Source organism: Rousettus aegyptiacus, unplaced genomic scaffold, assembly GCF_014176215.1.
Source record: "Rousettus aegyptiacus isolate mRouAeg1 unplaced genomic scaffold, mRouAeg1.p scaffold_m13_p_12, whole genome shotgun sequence".
Classification (NCBI taxonomy): Eukaryota; Metazoa; Chordata; class Mammalia; order Chiroptera; family Pteropodidae; genus Rousettus; species Rousettus aegyptiacus.
Window position 1 is genome coordinate 50,999,295 of NW_023416287.1, and position 19,404 is coordinate 51,018,698.

Here is a 19,404-nt window from a genome sequence, read left to right on the forward strand (position 1 = left end):
TTCTGTTTTTTCACTTAAAGTGGTATGAAATCATGAGTTCCTATTTTATTTGTGCTTTATTCTGTTTCTATCATTATGTAGGATGTGCGGGAGCGGGGCGGGTGGGGGGTGGTTGGGATAGAAAGGTTGGTAAGCAGCCTTCCTTGAGCTCAGGGAGCTAAAAGTCTACCAGGGACTGTTTGATGAGTTTATAAATAACATGTAGATGACAGCAAGGAAATTAGTCAGTGAGGTAACACCTGGCCAGAAAAAACAAGTGCTTCATGGAGAAAATGATGGTGTACTTCTCTATAACAAATTAGTACAAACGTAGTGGCCTAAAACAACACGTTTATTATACTTCCGGAGGTCAGGAGTCTAAATGGATTTCACTTATGTTTTAGACTATTAAGGAATTAGTAGAATGGTAGATCGAGGCTATCTTATAAAAGATCTTTAAAAGCCAAAATGAGGAGTGTATAGTCAAATCTCTGCTGTAACTGTTTTAGGGAGCATGTATTTGTCAGTGGTAGACCAGATTAGAAAGGTGGAATGGAAAGACCATTTGGGAGATTCATGATACATGAAAATAGGAGTATGGGCCTTTACCGGGGCTGTGGGAAGGGGACTAGGAAGAGGTAAGATATTTTAGGATTGCTACTTACTTGATTTGACAGTGACTGACTAAGAAGACATGTATAAGTTCTTTATTTAGAGTTTCTTCTGGTCTGAAGGGCTCTGTGAATTGATGGGCAAGGAAAATAAATTTGGTTCTTAACTTTGCAAGGCTTTCTTATTTTTGTAAATATCATATTCTACAGTAAATGCATTTTTATGTGATAGCCAAAAGCCACCTGAAGCGAGAAAAAAATATTAAACTTGGACAATTTCCCTTGGTCATTTGGTACAGTATGCAATATTATTTTATGTTATGTGTCTGTGCCTCGGGTAGAGATTCTACCATAGTTCCCATAGGATATTACTGTGATTCCATCAATAGCTGATTTTGCCACTGTAACACATAATATTGTTATCTTTCCCTTGTTCTTTAACTTGATTATAAATCATATCACCATTTCCCTCAGGAATCTCACAGAGAGTGAATTTCCAACACAGTTTATAGACACATTCTTAAAGGTAGTGTTCTCTTTCTCTGTAAAGAGTGCTCAGTCAGCTAAATTTTACTGTTTATGAATCCAAGTTTATTTTACTTTTGAATTCTTACACATAATTATCCATGAAGTAAAGCTGTAAACTTCTTAGAAGTTAAGCTTATTTAAATAAAAGTTAGTTATATTTTTATTATAAATCTGTAGGAAATGTGTAAAATATGAACTGTTACAATAAACAAATTAAAATATTAATCCCATTACTAATAGAGCTTACCATTATTATTGTCATTTATTTTTCTAATTATCTCGTCCTTTTACTTGACGTAGAGATGTAATTTAAAAATTAGAATTGTGATCTTAGTGTTTATACTACTTTTGTAGCCCTTTCCCCCCTACTACTTGAAAATATAATTTTCTTTAAATACTCTTTGCGAGCCTAGCTATTAATGACTGCATAATTCTGCTTATGTTATTGTTTCTGGAGTAAAAGTAATGGAAGTTGCTGTTATAAGAAAAGTCTGTAACCAATCTAATACTTAAGTTGGTCTTTCTTATGTGGAACAGTTGAGTATTACATTTGCCTTTTTTGGATGCCACAAGTCAGATGGCTTCCCTTTGCACTACCTAGTCGTCAGTGCTGTTTGAAACCTTAGCCAGTGTTGATATAGGAATATCATCTTGTTCTAGTGATACCTCTGATACCACTAGCACCAGCAAGCAAACAAGTTTACATCAGAGTTCTATTCAGTATTTTGAAACTAGACCAATATCATTTGGCTCATACCTCTTTCACTCTTGGAGACCACGGCATTAAAGACAGACTTCTCAAGAAATGCATTTCCTTCACTCAAGAAATATTTTTCAACTACATATTAGGTACTGTTGTAGGCTCAGAGGAAATAGCAGTGAAGTTAACAAACACGCTTCTATCATAAGGCAACTTATGTTCTTGCAGAGCAAGAGAAACAATAAACATGTAAAATATATAATGCATTAGGTGGCGATAAAGGCTATGGAGAAAAATAAGGCAGGTAATGAGTTTAGAAAGGGCACATATATTCAGGTGTGTGGAGGGGGCGGGGTGGGGGGTGGTTCTCTAATTTTCCAAGGAGTTCAAGGAAGGACTTACCAAGAATGTGACTTTTAAGCAATGACTTAAAGGAGCTAAGGTGAGGAGTCCAGAGGGTCCACAGAGAGAACTTTCCTGTCCTGGTGAAGGAACAGCAAACGCAAGAACTTGGGGAGCAAGGAAGTCAGCTGCGTTCTAGTAAGAGCAGGAGTGGAGTGAGAGGGAGATGAGGTCAGGGTAGTAATGGACCATGTCGTGTGAGGGCCTGCAGGACTTGTTTTGCCCCTGTGTGTTATAGACAGCCATTGGAATAACATGATTTAAGTATGTTTTCACTTGCATTTAACTTGCTTTGACCTTAAGTTTCTCCATTTTTTGTACCCACCCCATATTTATATTCTAAATACTTTTTCTTGACAATAAGTTATTTCAACTCAAAGTTTTGGAATTGACCATCTACGCCAGCTTTTTCACATTGGGCTTCCTCTGTTGCCTCTCCTGAGACCTCCATTTCTCTGAGCCCATAAAGGAGACAACACACTTCACCATATCCCAAGTAGTCCCACTGAGTTTCCTAAAACAGCTTTTATCGATTTAGAAGGGCCCTCCTCCTTGAGGGCTCAAGCTCTTCTACTCCACCACACCTTATTCCTATTCTTGCTGTCATCTAGTTGCCTTCTAGTTATTCTCTAACATTTATTGAAGATGTTTGTCACTGGATCTTCTTCTTCTTCTAGAGAACTGCCAGCACTATGGGGAAATCCAGGGCTGCCTGGCTGATGCCCTGCTTTGTAGTTCATTGGTCCCATTGTCTGACCCTTTTTTGTTTGGTTGGTTGGTTCAGCCATCTATGCCCATAGCCACAATTAGGGCTTCATTTTTCTCCAAGGTATTGTTCAACTCTGAAGTTTTAAACTCTAAGTGTGTAGAATAAGGTAAAGCATGAATAAATGGGTTTACACACATGGCACAGTCTCCAATCCAGCTGTTTATGTTCCTGCTTCTCACCCTCGCAATACCACACGGGTAGCTCAAACTCTCAGTCCTGAGACCAAGAAGGATAAACTGCCTTGAATCATGGATGCTCTGAGATAGAATACTAAGGGGAAGCAGTGATGGAATAAGACATAATTGTTCAAATCCCATTTTTTTTCTGCTTCCTAATTGTGTAACACTTGGCAAGCAGCTTGAGTTCTCTGAGCCTCACCTGTAAAATGAGGATTAAAAGATGTACCTCCCATGTATATAGGAGGGATAAATGACTTCATGTAAATGGAGTACTCAGTATCCTGCTTACCAATAAAGAGAATCCAATTAGAGTTGCTTTTCTTTGAGACAAGTGAAAAGGTTAAAGGCTGCTCTTGTCTCATGGGGTGTGGCCTCATGTTTCCTTCTTATTTCAAGTAGGAATTTAAACTTTTGAAAAGCCTCTCTCTATTGGGAATTTACCCCAAAGACTTGAAAACTCATATCTGAAAAGATATTTGCACACCAATGTTCATAGCAGCATTATGCACAGTGGGCAAGACATGGAAGCAACCAAAGTGTCCTATGGTAGATGATTGGCTAAATAAACTGTGGTATATATATATATATATATCTATATATATATATATATGTGTGTGTGTGTGTGTGTGTGTGTGTGTATACATATATATACATATATATATACATATATATATATTCCATTGTGTGTGTATACATATATATGTATACATATATATACACATATATATATGCATATATATACATATATATATATACACACACACACACACACACACAATGGAATATTACTCAGCCATAAGAGATGAAATACTGCCATTTGGGACAACATGGATGGACCTTGAAATAATAATCATGCTAAGCAAAACAAGCTGGACAGAAAAAGTTGAAAATCATATGATATTACTTATATGTGGGATATAAACCCAAAAGCAACGAATGAAAAGGACAAACAAACAGAGACTCATGGACATAGACAATAGACTAGTGGTTACCAGAGGGTAGGGGAATGGAAGGAGGGAGGAAGTAGACAGGGAAAAAAATTAAATCATGTCAATTAAAAAATAAAAAAATATTTAAAAAATAACAGATTTAATCCTGCTTAAAAAAAAAATGGAAAAGAAAAGAAAAGCTTCTGTTGTGGTATTACCACACAGCTGTGTGGACAGACCTATTCCCTGCCCCTTTCTCTGTGATCCTACTTTGAGCCCCAAGCCCAGCAGGACTCAGGGCTGGGGCTAAGTGGAAGAGAGCAGGAGTAGGTGGCTTTGCAAGCCTCCCTAGGCTATAAGACATTCTCTTCCTTGGGTTGATTGAATAGGGAAGATATGTTTTTTTCTCCCCTTTTATACATACATAGCTCATTTCTGGAGCTTGGCATAGAGGTACAGGCAGTTATGGTTTAAGCCCTATTTAAAACAGCCACAGTCTTGTATTTTCATTTATTGATCACAAAAAGGGGAAAAAAGACAGTTTCTCTCATAGCAGCGTGATGCCAGGTATCTTTAAGAGGCTACAGTGGAACTAATTGCTTCTTTTACTCACTTTGAATTTATTCCTCAACCCACCACACTGTTTCTTTTCCCTGGATCTGCTGGTCAGGCTCCTGAGTGAGGAACTTACTCACAGGGAGGAGGAGACCCCAACACTGAAGGGGCACGATATGAGCATATTCAGAACCCATGCAGAAATGAGGAGATCCAACATACAAGGAATGGTTTTGGATAGTATTTAAAAATATATGAGCTATAAAGTAAATGCAAGTATAGAAATGATTATTGTGACATAAGATATATAAAAAGACAAAAAGCAAAGGAAGCCCTAAGAGAGCATTGTTTTTTAAAAAAAAAAAACCCGCTTAAACATGTTTATAGCTGTTAGATTAAATAAAATAGGAAAGTAAATATAAATGATTTTAAAAATTAAAAGATATTTAAAGTCGGCACACCTGAAATAAAATAACATAAAAGTAAAAACGATGGGCAAAATTTTATCAGGCAAACGTAAAGTAACAGGATCGCATACAATTTAGTTTTTAGTTTTTGAAATAAGAATCTGAGGCAAAATGCAATAAATGTGCCCAAAGGGAAATTGCCTCTATATTAAATACAAAGTGCAATTAATAGTGAACATTATATGAACTTTTATATGCTAAATAATATAACACAAAATATGAACTAAAATACCCTATGATTCAGCAGGGTTTTTTCCTGAATGCATTCCAACAGAAATATAAACTTCTGGTCACCAAAAATAATGTGCTAGAATGTTTGTAGCAGCACTTTTTATAATAGCTCCCAAATGGAAGCTACTCAAATGACCAGCACCAATAGAACAGATAAATAAATTGTGAAATACTCACCTAATGAAATATTAAACAGCAGTGAAAACAAATGTTCTGCATGCAGCAGTCTGCATGAATGTCACAGTCAGAATGCTGAGCGAAAGCCATCTTCCACCCATGAGTGAATGCTGTGTGATTTCATTTATGTAAAGGAAAAAAAAAAAAAAACAGAACAAGCAGAACAGAAGTAGTCTCAGAGGTTAGAAGTCGGGCGGGATAGAAGTTCCCCTTTGAGCTATGATGATAGAAAAGGAATACAAGAGGTGGGGGTGTCCTAGGTTCTGGTTACAGAGGTATGCTAATTTTATGAGAAATTTTCAAGCTGTCCATTTGGTTTGTATATATTTCTTTAAATATGTTTCATTTTAGTAAAAGTTTAAATGTAAAGAAAAATTATCAGAAATATTGGAGAACAATATAGAAAAATTATGTGAGAGGTTTTTTAGTATACTTCAGGCTTTTTGCTTAACTAAAAAACAGATTTTTGGGTAATGTAGCTTGATTGAATTCAATTTAGATTGAATTCTTCTATATTGATATTATACCTTAAAACATATATATATATGTGTATATATATATATATGTATGTATATACTTAAAATTTTTTTAATGGTTTAACCTGTATCACACTGAAAAGAAATCCTGAAGTCCTCCAAACAGGAATTGTATAGACATTGTGACATTCTGACACTACCATGTGGCAAACTAAGCACTATTATTAATACTTTAAACAATTACAAGAATTAACCACTTGGTGTATCTCTTAAGTAAATACTTGGCCAATGATTAAGTCAGATGATAATAAAAGATTATAATTGTTTTTTAGAAAGTAAAAGTCAGAGAAAAAGTTTTTTTTAAAAGTTTGTTCATATTTCTAAAGCCGTATTCAGGGGTCAACGATGGTAAGTTCATAGTCTTAAATGTTTTTCTTATTAAAAAAATTATTTTTACTATTTAATTTAGCAAAACAAGCAAGTATAAAACAAACCTAACAGAAATATGAGGAAGGAAGGAATAAATAAAAGCAGAAAATTAGATAATTAGAAGACAAAAGAAAACAGTAGAGACTGTGGCCATGCTACCTTGAACAGGCCCGATCCCATCTGATCTTGGAAGCTAAGCAGGATTGGACCTGGTTAGTACTTGGATGGGAGACCACCTAAGAAGACCAGGAACTGTAGACATAAAAAATAAAAAAAAAAATAAGGGATTGTAAGCTAACAAGGTCCTTGTAATCTGCAAGGTCAACCAAGGGTTGCAGGGCCTAAAAAAAAAGAAAAAAAAGGAAAAAATAAACAGTAAAGCTGATGAATAAATCTAAGTACTTATTCCTTGAAAAGAAGAAGAAAACACAGCATTGTAGACAGACCTCTGGTAAATGTAATTAGGAATAAAATAACACAAACAGAAAAACCAAAAACTGAATTAGATGGAAATATTTTAAAACATAGAGTGCTTTATGCAATGTGATACTAATTTTTTTAATTGTAATGATAATAGCGAACCTAGGAAACTGTAATTATAAAGATTTAATTATGAGACTAAAACTCTAATAGAAGCAGAAGTAATGGAAGAATTAGAAAGATTATCAGTTTATGGCTTGACCTTAGACAGTGATTATGAATTTTTTCGGACTTGTAAAGAGGTCTTTTGAGTGTGACATGGCTCTGCCATTTAACCTTGGCCTTGTTGGGTGAATGAATGAACCAATGAATGAGTGCTCTTGTGCCTTAATGGGAGTAAACCAGCCCTGTCAGGGGTTATCACAAACTTAAGTTTGGCAGTTTATGTGAAGTTTGAAGCACAGCAGGTGTCAGTATTATCCAATGTCTTGTATATAGGAATCAAAATATCAATGAGGAATCTTCTGATATCCATATTTTTTTTCAGGTTACCCTGATCCAGAAAATTTTTCCTGGACAAAATATCTGGAAGCTACTCATACTAGTGCAGTTCCTGCTGAAGTTTTTAAAATGGTGAGTTTGTATCTGTATGCATGCTCAACTCTAAACCGTGTCCTTGTTGAGTCAGGCCTTCATTTGGCAGCTTTAAAATATTGTTTTTTTTTTTCTTTTTAAATTCTAGGGTTATTTTCATAACCAGTTTGTCTTGCTTTTAATTAAAAATTCAAGGGAGGTGACTCATTTACTATTGTTCCCATACACAAATTAAATGTAAGTGATGATTTATTTCCCTCCTTGGAAAATACAGTAGCCCCAAACTAGTGCTGATGAAAGCCCCTCATCACCCTCTGACGAATGAATTCTTCATTCCCAGTTGTTAGTCCGCTGAGTGGGGACACTGAAGTTTCAGTCTTGAGGACTATTTCAATGAGGACTATTTCCCATAATAAAATAGGGGAATTGCATATAGTCTATATGTGCCATTGTTTTATCCATTTTGAGGAAAACCTTGCTTTTAGTATTTATTAGAATACCAATTTTTTTTAAGTTCAAATTTGTCTTATATATTTGTTTCAGGATTTATCCAAGTATAAATAATTTTGTAAAAGAAAGTGTATTGATGGCATATTTAGAGATATTTATGTTCTAAACCAGTGGTTTTCAAACTGTTCCCTTTCAGCTGTCATGATGAGCTCTGGGCTCCTCAACTCGTCTTTAATCAGAACTTTATATAGGGAGCCTCAGCATATGATTTCATTTACTGAAAGTTTTCTAGCAATCAAAAGGGCTTTAAAACAAAATACTATTTCATTTTTTAAGAAATTGATTATAATCAGCTAGAATTGCGGGGGGCAGGATGGAGTAAAATCATATTAAGAAGACTTGAAGTTCTAGAGTGCTAAGAAAATTCCATAAGCAAAAATACCAGCTGCTGTTATAGTCTCTCTTTTTATCTTACGGTAAAAACTTCATTTTACTTTTCCGAGAGGAAAAATTAAAAGAAAATCAAGTTATTAAAAGATTTAGCCAAAAAGGCAACCTTGACCCTATTTGGGTTGTTATAGGTTCACCTCAAACCATATACACTTGACGTACACAAAATAAAACAATTATGGTTGTTGTCAGGACAGTGACCCTGGGGAGAAGAGGAAGAGTTTCAGGGATTAGAGACCTAATGATAGTATACTCTGTTTAATAGATGTAATAATGCATTTTAGAAAGCAAATATGCTTCCACAAAAGCTGGAGAGAAACAAACCAGAATTGGAAAAAGAGTTAACTGTTTATTACTCACATATTAGAAGGCTTTTATTTTCCTATTGCCATTTCTAGACTTGAGGAATTCAAGTACACTTTTATTTTCAATAAGGTCAATTGAACACATTTTTTTATATAATAGTTTTCAAAGTGAAACTTTTTGCCAACCTATAAACAGTATTAGAGATGTGTTTTGACTTGGATTTTGTTAAATTACTTAGTGTCAGTGTAAATCCTGGTATGTTTTTTTCCACTCTATTCTTTATTATTGCTTGAGTGTTCATCATTATAGACTCCTGGTTTCTAGCATTGTAAGACTTGGAAGAAACCTTAAATTAGTATAGTCCAGCATGCCTGTGTTACAGATAAAATAACAAAAGTACAGGTTATGGTTTTAGATTACGTTATGGTGTGATTTTTTAAATTAGTTTAACATTTGAAATTTTGAAGCTTTTATCCAAATATATTTTAAAGTTTAGATACATAAAACACTATGTTTACCCTTTAATTACTTATTAAATAATTTCGGCTTCTGGATCACACACTCCAAAACTGGGCAGTGAGAATAGCCAACAATTCCTTAATTTGTAAAATTAATTTCAGAAAAAAATCCAAACCCATAGATAAATTGTAATAAGATATTTATTTGAGCCTTGTTGTGATTATTAATAAATTTATGATTTAATCTGTCTATGTCTTTTTAGCTGTCTTGAAAATGACCAGAAACTTCTTCCTTTTCTCACAGGTTTTTATGAAATTGGATAAATTAATATGTTTAAAGTCCTATGTGCTCTTAAAACTAAATTCCGTTTCTACTAAAGATCTGAATGTAAAAATAGAACAATAATATTTTAGAAAAAATTTCATAGCATAACTGAATTGTTGGATTTTGCATATGACTTGCTACACTTGTAATGTTACAGCGTTTGCCTCATGGTTTTCTGCCGAATATGAAACTTGAAGTTGTGGATAAACGAAATCCTAGGTTAATTCGCGTTGCTACGATTATAGATGTTGATGACCAAAGAATAAAGGTACATGTTTTAGATTATTACATTATTGTATTGGCATTTTCCCTCATGTTTCCTGCTATGCTGGCCACAGAGGCTCTGACTTCTTGGCACAGTAGAAAAATAGCACTTTGACTTACTTCATTTCTAGTCACATGTCTTTGGGTAGAGAGATTTCTGGCAGAAGTGTTTATGATGTGGGAAATCTATAGGTTAGATTTTGAGAGGGATTCTAGTATATTCCTGTTTTGATTTGCTGTTTAGACATTATAAGTTTTTTCTTTCTTGTTTTAAGCTTTTTTGTTGGCATGAGAATTCCTTGAAATTGTCGTCATTTAACAGCTCATCTAGAATAATTCTTTGTTTTCTACCATTTGTCAGATCAAAATCAATAAAAACACACTTCAGTCACTAGCTAAAACAAAAGGTTAGATTTTGAAGATGTGATATACTGTCCTTGTTATGACATGTTTTTATAAAAATATGTATATCTTCAAAATTAAACCTTCCTAAAATGCAAGATTTTATTTTATTTTTTATAGAGAGTAAAAAAGCATTGTAGAATTCAATAAATCTTCTTCAGCATATGACAATTCAAAAGTTATATTTCACCCTAGCACAATTTTATTTTATAATAAAAAAATTGAAGTCAACTAATTTTAATGGGCATTATCAAGTAAAGTGTATTTAAGTTTGATACACAGTTTCATATAATTTAAAAGAAATCTTATTTTATATATGCCCACTTTGGAAACAATGTTTAATTCATATCACAGAGAATAATCAGTACATATATTTTAGTAAAATTTAGAGATGAGTGTCTCTCCATAGAGTTTCAAGAGCAGATACTGGCAATGGCTGTTATTCTTCTGACAAATAATAACTGTGCTAAACACTATTCAGGAATAACATGTTATGGGTATATTCCACATACCTTGTCACTAATGCTTTATTTTAAATTTAATTTTAAGCATATTGCTTCAATTCTTATTTATTTGTGGCTTTTTATTGTTTACTCTGATGGAACCTACTGTGGGAATAACTTGGATATTGTAATTACTTTATAAATTCAGCAATATTTTGTCATTGAAATTAGCATCGGGTTTTTTCTCTGAATTCTCATTTAACTTCTATTATAAAATTATTGTACTTATAAGAAAAGTTCAATTTTAATAGTACATCAAATCTTATTTAGCATTTAATTGACAGATATTTTCTTGTAAGATACATACTATAGTATCCATTTGAATGTCTGTTGCCAGATTGTTATGTTATCATATTGGATTAGCTTATCACCTTAAAATATCATTTGGAAAACTTTAGTTTCTAAAGTGAATTTAGTATATTTCTTATTTTACATCTCAGTACTGATCTGTTGACATCTCCAAGAATATAGCCGACCCTTCCAAAGAAATATTTCATGTATCTTCTCCTTATTTTTCTTTAATGGTAATTTCTTTATTAGAAGAAAAGAGTTGAAAAGTACCTGGTGCCTCTGACAGAATTAAAGCCATAATTGTTGCTTTTGTGGTTTGGGCATAGTGGAAATCCCTCTAGGATTATAGGGCTTAATTGAGATGTGTTTATGCAAGCGACACTCAGTAGCCTATGAAATGGTGCTTCATAAAATGTGAACTGAGTTGCTTCCACATATCATTCAGTACATCAGAATATATTGCTCTGGAATGGAGGTAAATGCCTTAGGGCTTGTGGCATACTCGAGGTCTCAGGAAAAGCCTCTGAACTCTTGCAGCCAGCCCGTTCCTGGGAGACCCTGCCATGTACTCTCCACCTTCCCACAGTCAGTTCTGCAGTTGGGAAAATGCTCATCTTGCTCCATGAGGTAGAGGGGGAAAGATTTTCTGTGGGCCAGCTGTTTCCTAAATAGAAACAAACTATAAAGATGATTTAGTAGTATGGCTTAAAATTCCACTCATCAGTGTTCCCAAGGAGAAAAAAGGCAGTGAAAATGAGTCAGATTTTTTTCTCTGAATTCTTGTTTAAGAAGATTGAAGGTAGTGGGTGGGGCTGTCTTTGCCAATCGAGAAAGCAATTGATGCTTTCCTGACCTCCTCTTTGCCCAGTACATTCCTCTATTCCTTTATTAATGCATTGGTCATATTGTTTTATAATTTTCTCTTTTAAAGTCAATATCCTTCAAAGACTATTTTTATCACTGGCACACAACACATGCTTAATATATGTGTGAATGAATGAATGAGTGATGGAGTGAATGGCATTGAATGTACTTTGGTATCTTGTTATTTGAATGTGTGAAATAATTGTGTTAGTCAAAAAGTATTTTTTTGTCATTCTTAATTCCTTTCCTAGTTACACTCCCGTTGAAAATCTAATTCAACATAATGTACTGGAAAGTGCCATAGGATAAACTGATCTGGATTTGAATTCCAGCTCTGACCCTTTTTTGTTATTAACTTGGTGGTTATTAACTTAGTGGTTACTCAACTTATTTGAGCTTTCCATATCTGTAAAGTGATAGAGTTAATAATGCCTACCTTGTTAAGCTGGTTGTGAACATTCAGTGGAGTAAGGTATGTAAAATACCTGAAACTGTGCCTGACTCTTTCTAGGTACTTCCGTGGTAACCGCTGTTACTTATCAGTGTAAATGCCTTGTGCTGCTCTCCCTGGGGGCCTTTATTTTCTTCTGTGTTGATGAAGGGGCCTCCTGGAAGTAATTGTCATCAGTAGATGGAGAAGGAACAAGGCCATACTCCTTGGTGAACAAAGTAGAATTTGATTGCAATTCATCTGGGGACTGCTAATATGGGCATATGTGATTGTGTGGCATGGGCGTTTGTTGAGAGCAGAGTTAGTCTGTCAAACGATGTTATGGTATTAGTGATGATGATAGTGATGATGATGATACTTAGTTTTTTCAGATACTCTTCTAAAGGCTTTACATGCACAGTGTATCTGCACAGCACCTGCGTGACATATGTACTGTTATTATACTCATTTTATAGATGAGGAAAGGGAAGGCCAGAGATGTTGACTGGCCCAAGGTCACAAGCTAGTATATGGGGGAACCAAGTTTTAAACTCTGGAATTCAAACAGAGGTTTTCAACTCTTAGAGTTTATAGTCTTCCTACTTCTTCTACTCCTATGTTCTAATTTTTATCATAAGTATCCTTCAGAATGGGAGAGCAGATGTCTAGGATGGGGAACAAAGTTCACTTGTAACCCTACCCTACTCTGTCTTTTGTTCTAAGCCGCAAATGTTTGGAGATTTGTGTTTGGTACTGGCATTCCCTGCAGAGTACAGCAGATCCAGGAAAGATTGACTTTATTCCCTTCTGCCACTCCCCAAATATGTAATTGCTTTTATGTGCTTGATTAATTCTGTTTTTTTTTTTTACAGCTTTTTTGAGGTATAATTCAAATACCATAAAATTTATTGGTTTCAAGTATATTCCCAGAATTGTTCAACCATTACCCCAATCTAAGTTTAGAATATTTTCAGGCCCCCCAAAAGAAAGCTCATACCCATTAGCAGTCATTCTTCATTCAGCACCTTCCGCCTAGCCCCTGGCAATCACTAATCTACTTTCTGTCTTATGGATATGGTATTCTAAACATATATAAATGGAATCATATAATGTGGTACCTTTTATATCTGGCTTCTCTTACTTAGCATAATGTTTCATCCATGTTGTGACACATATCAATACTTTATTTTTTAATTTCTGAATAGTATTCCATTGTATGGGTATGCCATATTTGTTTATCCATTCATTGTTGACAGACATTTGGGTTGTTTCCACTTTATGGCTATTTTAAATAATGCTGCAATGAACATTTGTGTATGTTTTTGTATGGACATATGTTTTCATTTCTGTTGGGTATGTAACTAGGAGAGGAATTGCTGGGTAATATGGTAACTTTAACATTTTGAAGAACTACCAAAATGTTTTCCAAAGCAATTGCATCATTTTATATTCCTACCAGCAGTATATGAAGGTTCCAATTTCTCCATATCCTCACCAACATTTGTTATTGTCTGTTTTTATTTCTTCTAGCTATTCCAGTGGGCCTTGTGTGTTTAGATCCAAAGAATCTAAATTATTATAGTTTACATGTGACCAGTAATAATATCTTGGCCAAGAAGAATGGGATGCAGTGACTATTAGTGATTACAGTGGTAGAAGTAGTACAGTAGTGGATGTGGTGGTCGGTCTCAGAAGTCACAGAAGTAGCAGCAGTAGTGTAAGAAGACCCAGTTACTGAATGTCGACTTAGTTCTGGATGTTTAGCTAAGTACGTTACATATTACAACTTTATCTTCACAACAATTCTTTTTTTAAATTTTTTTTTTCAGCTACAACTAATATATATTAGTTTCAGGTGTATAATTTGATGATTAAATATTTATATAAATTATGAAATGATCACAATAAGTCTAGTTACACAAGTTTTATAGGCAGGTATTATTTCTTCTTTATAGTTGGCATGAAGAATTTAAGTAGTTTTACCAAATAGTTCTAACTCCAAAGCCAGTGCTCTCTCATTTCAGCAACTGCCCTGGACTTGTGATTAGCCATTGGAATTTGAGACTATAAATTGTCAGTGTTGGGGTATGGAGCTGTGGTTACTTGGTTCAAGATGTTCTGTACTCTTGTTCTCATAAGTCCACTGATATTAGTTAGGCCAAATAGTCTGATGTTCATACCAAAAGTATTAATTTGGTTATATTGTTCATTGGTAGGTGAGTTTTGAAGTTTTTCTTGCCAGGGCAGGGTTTTAAGGTGCTATTTTCCTTTTGTGTTGATTACTGGTTTATTAATTACCATGATTACTCTCTAATAAATATTTACGATGGGCTCAGTGTGTATCTTGTTCAATTTATCTCCAGCTATTACGTTTAAAGTTACTCTTTTGTTTGGTTGCATAGTACACTCTGTCATGTCTGAAAGCCCATTACTGTCACCTTATCAGGAAATGCACATTAAATTATGATAGATAGATGGATGCTTTTAGGAAGTTTAGCCTTTACTCAGAAAAAAAAATTATTATTCTACAAATACAAATAAAGGGAAGACTTAAAAAAGTAATATTTGATAAATATTTGCCCTGTGGGAACTGCAGCCAAGCTGTGAAATAAATTATAAATGAATTCCAAATAGATGCTTTAGGAAGTTCCACCGAATCATTAATAAATTGAGTCTCTTCAGTAAGTCTTTTCATATTTAATGCTTTAACTGGATGTATTTGTGGCATCTCTAAATGAAATAAGAGCATCATGACCAAGAGAAATTGTCATGGTAAATTGTCTACTTGTATGACTAGAAACTCTTTTGAATTTTAGGTAAGATTAGTAAGTTCAAAGCTTTTGAAAAAACCTGCAGGTGGATTAGGGCAAAGCAAGTCCGAATACAAGTCAGCGAATACTCACTCTAATTAAGGATTGCTGTGCTTCGAGAAAGTCGCTTGACCCCTGTGAGTCTTAGTTTAATTATCTGCCAAAAAGGGAGAAGAATCTGGAATATGTCATTTTACTTGCCACTGTCTCTAACCAGGATGCATTTTTGAAAATGGTTTTAAAATATGAGGATAGGAAAAGATACTAACATTAACTATCCTTTGAGCTAAACTTCCAGTTAATGGCCATCACAGTGATGCAGCGATTGATGACTACCGTCATGTGGGAAGGAGACTGGGACAGTTTTCAAAAATATTAAAACCAGTTAATGGAAAGATAATTTTTAGAGTGGGTAAAACTAGTGTCAACCATGATTTTTAGGAAAGTTCTAGCAGATAGACTGCTCTACCTGATAAAGGTGCATTAGCATAATTATGGTAACAACAAACAACAATAATATCAGTGATGGCTAATTTGACTATGACGTCTACATGCTGTTGTTTACATGCTCTACATTTTCTTACTGTCGTCATCCACACAGCAACTCCATATGGTAAATATAGGTGAGGAAACCGATGCAGCCAGCTTAAGCAACTTGCCCAAGGTTATGCAGTCCATAGTGGGCGAACCAGGTGGGAACCAGCTGATCTGGTTCTTTAGCCTGAGCTCTTAATCTCTAGGGCAGCATTGTTTTCTGTGAAGCAGTGGGCCTCAACCTTTTTGGCACCAGCAATTGGTGCTCCTGTGAGACTCTAATTCTGAGGTGTTGCTGAGTTGGTGATGCTTGTGCTGGGGAGTGGCTGCAAATACAGATGAAGCTTCACTCGCTTGCCAGCCACTCACTTCCTGCTGTGCGGCCCAGGTCCTAACAGGCCATGGATCAGTACCAGTATGCGGCCTAGAGTTTGGGGTCTCTTGTTGTAAAGGGCCAGAGAGTAAATATTTCAGCCTTTGTGGGCCATGTGGTCTCTGTCACAATTGCTCAGCTCTGTGGTTTTGTGCAAAAGCAACCATAAAAGTATGTAAACAGATGGGTATATCTGTGTTGCTATAAAACTTTATTTGTGAACACTGAAATTTGAATTCCATACAGTTTTCATGTGTCATGAAATATTCTTTTGATTTTGTTTCCAGCCATTTGAAAATGTAAAAACAGTTAGATTTTGAGATGATAAACTTATCAAGTTACCTTTAGTATAAGTAGTTTTGTATCCTTGCCTTTTTTTAATATTTGATTTTTGAATCAAACTACATCTATATTTAATTTTTAATTTGGTTTTAGATAAGTTTTAAGTATTCAGTAAAAAAGAGGTAGAAGAAATAAGACCTACCATGTAATCAACAGCTTCTAAACTTAAATATTTTTCCTGGTGTTGTCTTTGGGACTATCTAAAATCCATCATTACCCTAGTGGCACTGAAGGGTCCTCAGTTCTTTTTGCCAACCCAGTAAAGAATTACAGATCAGTCAGATTTAGAAAAAGTAAGATTTATTAAAGTATGTTTCAAGAGAGAAACGGGCTACGCTAAAGAGGGCTGTAGCCATGCGGAAACAAAAGGGAAAGTACGCTCCAAGGAGGGATGAGTTACGGTGAAAAGGGCTGTTAACAGCGTGGAGCTGGGAGGTCTGTATTACATTAGGGCTATGATGGGAGGTTACAAGAGTAGTACTAAATGATTGGCATGTGAGGTCATTTTAATTGACGTTTGCTGATATATAACCTTTTGTCTACTGTGCTTGTGGTTTCTCAGAATTCATCTGTTACAGATTCATGAACTTCCCGGCATAGGCATGATATCATGGTATACTGAGGCCAGGTCACGGAGAGGTTAGCGTAGGAGTGAATGCACGTGCACTTGCAGTGGATTCAGTTTGTTTATGGCTTCTTACCCCTTCGTGGCTTAGGAGGTGGGGGTAATTTATAATCATAAAATGGATGTTCTAAGGAGGTCTTTGGGAGGGGCCTTCATTCCTTTATTCCCCCCGTCGTTCATATCTACCTAACTACCTAACACTAGTATCAATTGATTACCAGTCATTTGTTTGATTTTCAATGTGAATGTAGTCAAGCCCTTAAATGATGTATGATCTTTCATAGAACAGCCTTCTCTGCCACTAGAGTTGTATTCCCCAAAAATGTTAAGTGTAGACTTACCTTTTCCATTTTTTATTAAAATCAATATGTCCAGAACAGAAACACATGCCCAACAGCAAAGCAGTGAAGAACTGCCTTGGCGCTGAATTAGATACCCCAGTCGGGAGCCAGTGCCGGCACTCCTTAGGTAATCCTCACCCTGCCCTCTTCTTATCTGTCTGACTTGCATGATCTAATGAGATCCTGACATGTGATTGTTTGGCTAGACGCATTGGCTTAGTCATGAGCTAGATAGAATAGAAATAGAACATTTCACAGTTTTCCGTGCAGAACACTGTCTGTGGAGAAACTTCCTAAATAAAAGATGATGATGTTGTAGCAATAGTTGTTCTTAACCCTTATTTTAAGATTATGTATTTCTTTGAGTGTCTTAGGAATGCTACAGATTGCTCTGCTGCAAAGTGCACATACATGTGTATACAAATACTAGACATTTGTGTTTCAAAAGTTAATGGACTTTTGAGTATTATTTTATACTAATAATTCTTAAGTTAATAAAATAATAAAAGGCCCTCTATACTCTTTTCACTTCATTCAAAGCTTTATATTTACTCAAAAAGTATGAGACCCTTGCTTGCTGAGATAAGGAAGCCTCTTATTTTCCAGGCCTTCAGTCAGATTATACAATATGGACTATCTTCCTTCAGAACAAACAAGAAAGTCTTTTGGATTCATCTTAGCTTTGGAGAGACATACACATTCTCTGCTATTTTCCTGAACAGAAGTGTACTATTTCTGGCCAGCTGTAGTTTTGACATTCCAAATGCCCTTACTAATACTGATACTTAGCTAATTATGCTGAATATCATCTCTTTTTCTCACATCCTGCTTTGTAGGCATTTTATTTTTACCACTGGAAGAATATCTATCAAAAATAAATAAGTGAACAAAATCACTCCAGAATAAATTAACTAGGCAAGATGATAAATATGTTTACCCTTTTGTTCCAAAATCTATGTCAATTTTGTGATATAGGAAAAGGCGATAGACTCAGAGAAGGGAGATTGTTCTATGAGAAGGGAATGAATAGATTCTTACACCAGATTAATTTATTCCCAAAATATAGTTGTATTATTTTCCTTTGATACTGTAACAAATTATCAGTAATTTAGTGACTTAAAAATAACACAAATTTGTTATGTTATACTTCTCTAGGTCAGAAGTGTCAACTGGGCTAAAATCAGGGTTTCAGCGGGGCTGTGTTGTTCCTTTTGAAAGCTCTGGGCAATTTGTTTCCTAGCATTTTCTAGATATAGAGACCACCTCTATTCCTTGACTCATGGCCCCTTTATCCATATTCAAAGCCAGCAGTGTAGCAACCTCAAACCTCTCTGTGACATCCTTGCCTCCCACTAATAAGGACCATTGTAATTACCTTGGACCCACCAGATAATCCAGGATAATCTCAAAATCATTAATTAAGCACACCTGTAAAACCCCTCTTGCATGTAAGGTAACATTTTCACATGTTTCAGGGGTTAGGATGTGACGTCTTTGTGAACCATTATTTAGCTTACTGCAATAGTATTAGATAAAGTTAAGATACTTATTAAAAAGAGGTGAAAGAGGTTGAGGCCTACTATGTAATGAACAATTTTTATTTACTCAGCATTCCTAGGATAGAAGAGATCATTCCAGGAGCTGTGAGCCCTGTGATGAGATTAACGCTTGGAACCAGCCCTCACAGTCTAGTTGGGGAGATAGGTTAAGGCAGTGGTCCCAACCCTTTTTGGCACCAGGAACCAGTGCTCCAATGAGAACCTAATGCCTGATGATCGGAGGTGGAGCTGAGGTAGCGATGCTAGCACTGGGGAGTGGCCGCAAATACAGATGAAGCTTCGCTGGCTCACTGGCCACTCACCTCCTGCTGCAGCCTGGTTCCTAACAGGCCACAGACTGGTACCGAATCACGGCCCAAGGTTAGGCACCCCTGGGTTAAATCACAGTTCAACACATAATGTGTGGCACAAACCATCAAGTGCTGTAAAAGTTCGTTGCAAATACAATAAGCTTTGTGAGCAAAGATGCTGAGGGGCAGATGGCTTCTCAAGAAGAACAGTTTTTCTTCTGTTAGAAAAAGTATATAACATGCCTTGTTTTATTTGCATTTTTAAACACCAAATGCCTTTATTTACTATTACATAGAGACAAAGGAAACTTCAAATTTAATCTCTTTTATTATGTGCATAT

The 19,404-nt window shown here is 35.3% G+C and overlaps 1 protein-coding gene and 1 pseudogene across 4 annotated transcripts in view; both read left to right on the top strand.

Annotated features, from left to right (window-relative positions):
* L3MBTL4 (L3MBTL histone methyl-lysine binding protein 4) overlaps window positions 1–19,404 on the top strand; it is a 382,886-nt gene that overhangs the window by 175,533 nt on the left and 187,949 nt on the right. For all 4 annotated transcript variants that reach the window (XM_016120941.2, XM_016120940.2, XM_016120939.2 and 1 more), the window contains 2 exons: window positions 7,400–7,485; window positions 9,593–9,703. In XM_016120941.2, the coding sequence (XP_015976427.1) occupies window positions 7,400–7,485; window positions 9,593–9,703 (197 nt within the window). The remainder of the gene's footprint in view (window positions 1–7,399; window positions 7,486–9,592; window positions 9,704–19,404) is intronic.
* Window positions 6,575–6,693, top strand: LOC118610365 (annotated as a pseudogene).